Here is an 846-nt window from a genome sequence, read left to right on the forward strand (position 1 = left end):
TAACAATAACATTGATCCAGCAACATCAAACAAGGTAAGCCTTGTACATACCTGTTCACGTGCGCTTCTCTCTGCGGTGCCCCTCATGCTGCCATGCGAGGGGGATGGAGAGGGTGGTAGGGAGTGCTGGGGAGGGTACTTGTTCTTCAGGTGGTCCATGAAAGCATCCCGCTTGCGTTCCATGTCGGCCTTGTGCAGGTTGGAGAGGGCCTCCAGGCTCTGGGCGGCGATGACCGTGTGCCGATGCTCAGAGGTGTGGACCAGCCCCACATTGGAGAAGCGCCGCCCGCTGTTTCCCAGCGTGCGATATTCACGCGGGTACTCCAGGTCATCGGTGGAGATCATGTGACCTCCGCCACGCTCCGGGTCTGGTTTGAGAGAGAGATGAAAGGGAGCGAGGAGGAGTTGAGGAACGTGAAGAGTGTGGCACCAGCATCCATTCGGTCATGCACGACCACACACATACATGCAACAGCACAAACGCATTCACAGACAGCCGGGAGAATGGGGTGAAGGGGAGGAAGAGAAAAAAATGGGATGAGATGTTAGACTTATTACAACAGAAAGGAGCACAAGAGCGAGTGGCTGCTCCCTGCAGAGTTATTGATCTCAGGTTTAGTCGAAAAGAGAGAACTAAGGAAAAGTAAAAGCACTGAGCTATAGATCAGAATAAAGAATGGAGCCAAAATTTCTCTGTAGGAGATTACATTTTGCTTTGCCTGTCAATTCGCATTTGTCATCTGATGTGGCATTTCTTACTTTCTGAGCATACATACTGGATCACTCACCCCAAGTGCATGCTCCACCGCATGCAAATTCACATATACACACATGAAAATATGTTTA

General features: G+C 50.5%; 1 protein-coding gene across 2 annotated transcripts in view; it reads right to left on the minus strand.

Annotated features, from left to right (window-relative positions):
• Window positions 1-846, minus strand: part of srcin1a (SRC kinase signaling inhibitor 1a) — a 66,655-nt gene that overhangs the window by 63,604 nt on the left and 2,205 nt on the right. For both annotated transcript variants that reach the window (XM_016293444.1, XM_016293445.1), the window contains exon 2: window positions 52-368. In XM_016293444.1, the coding sequence (XP_016148930.1) occupies window positions 52-368 (317 nt within the window). The remainder of the gene's footprint in view (window positions 1-51; window positions 369-846) is intronic.

This window comes from Sinocyclocheilus grahami, unplaced genomic scaffold (genome assembly GCF_001515645.1).
Source record: "Sinocyclocheilus grahami isolate Dianchi unplaced genomic scaffold, SAMN03320097.WGS_v1.1 scaffold302.1, whole genome shotgun sequence".
NCBI lineage: Eukaryota > Metazoa > Chordata > Actinopteri > Cypriniformes > Cyprinidae > Sinocyclocheilus > Sinocyclocheilus grahami.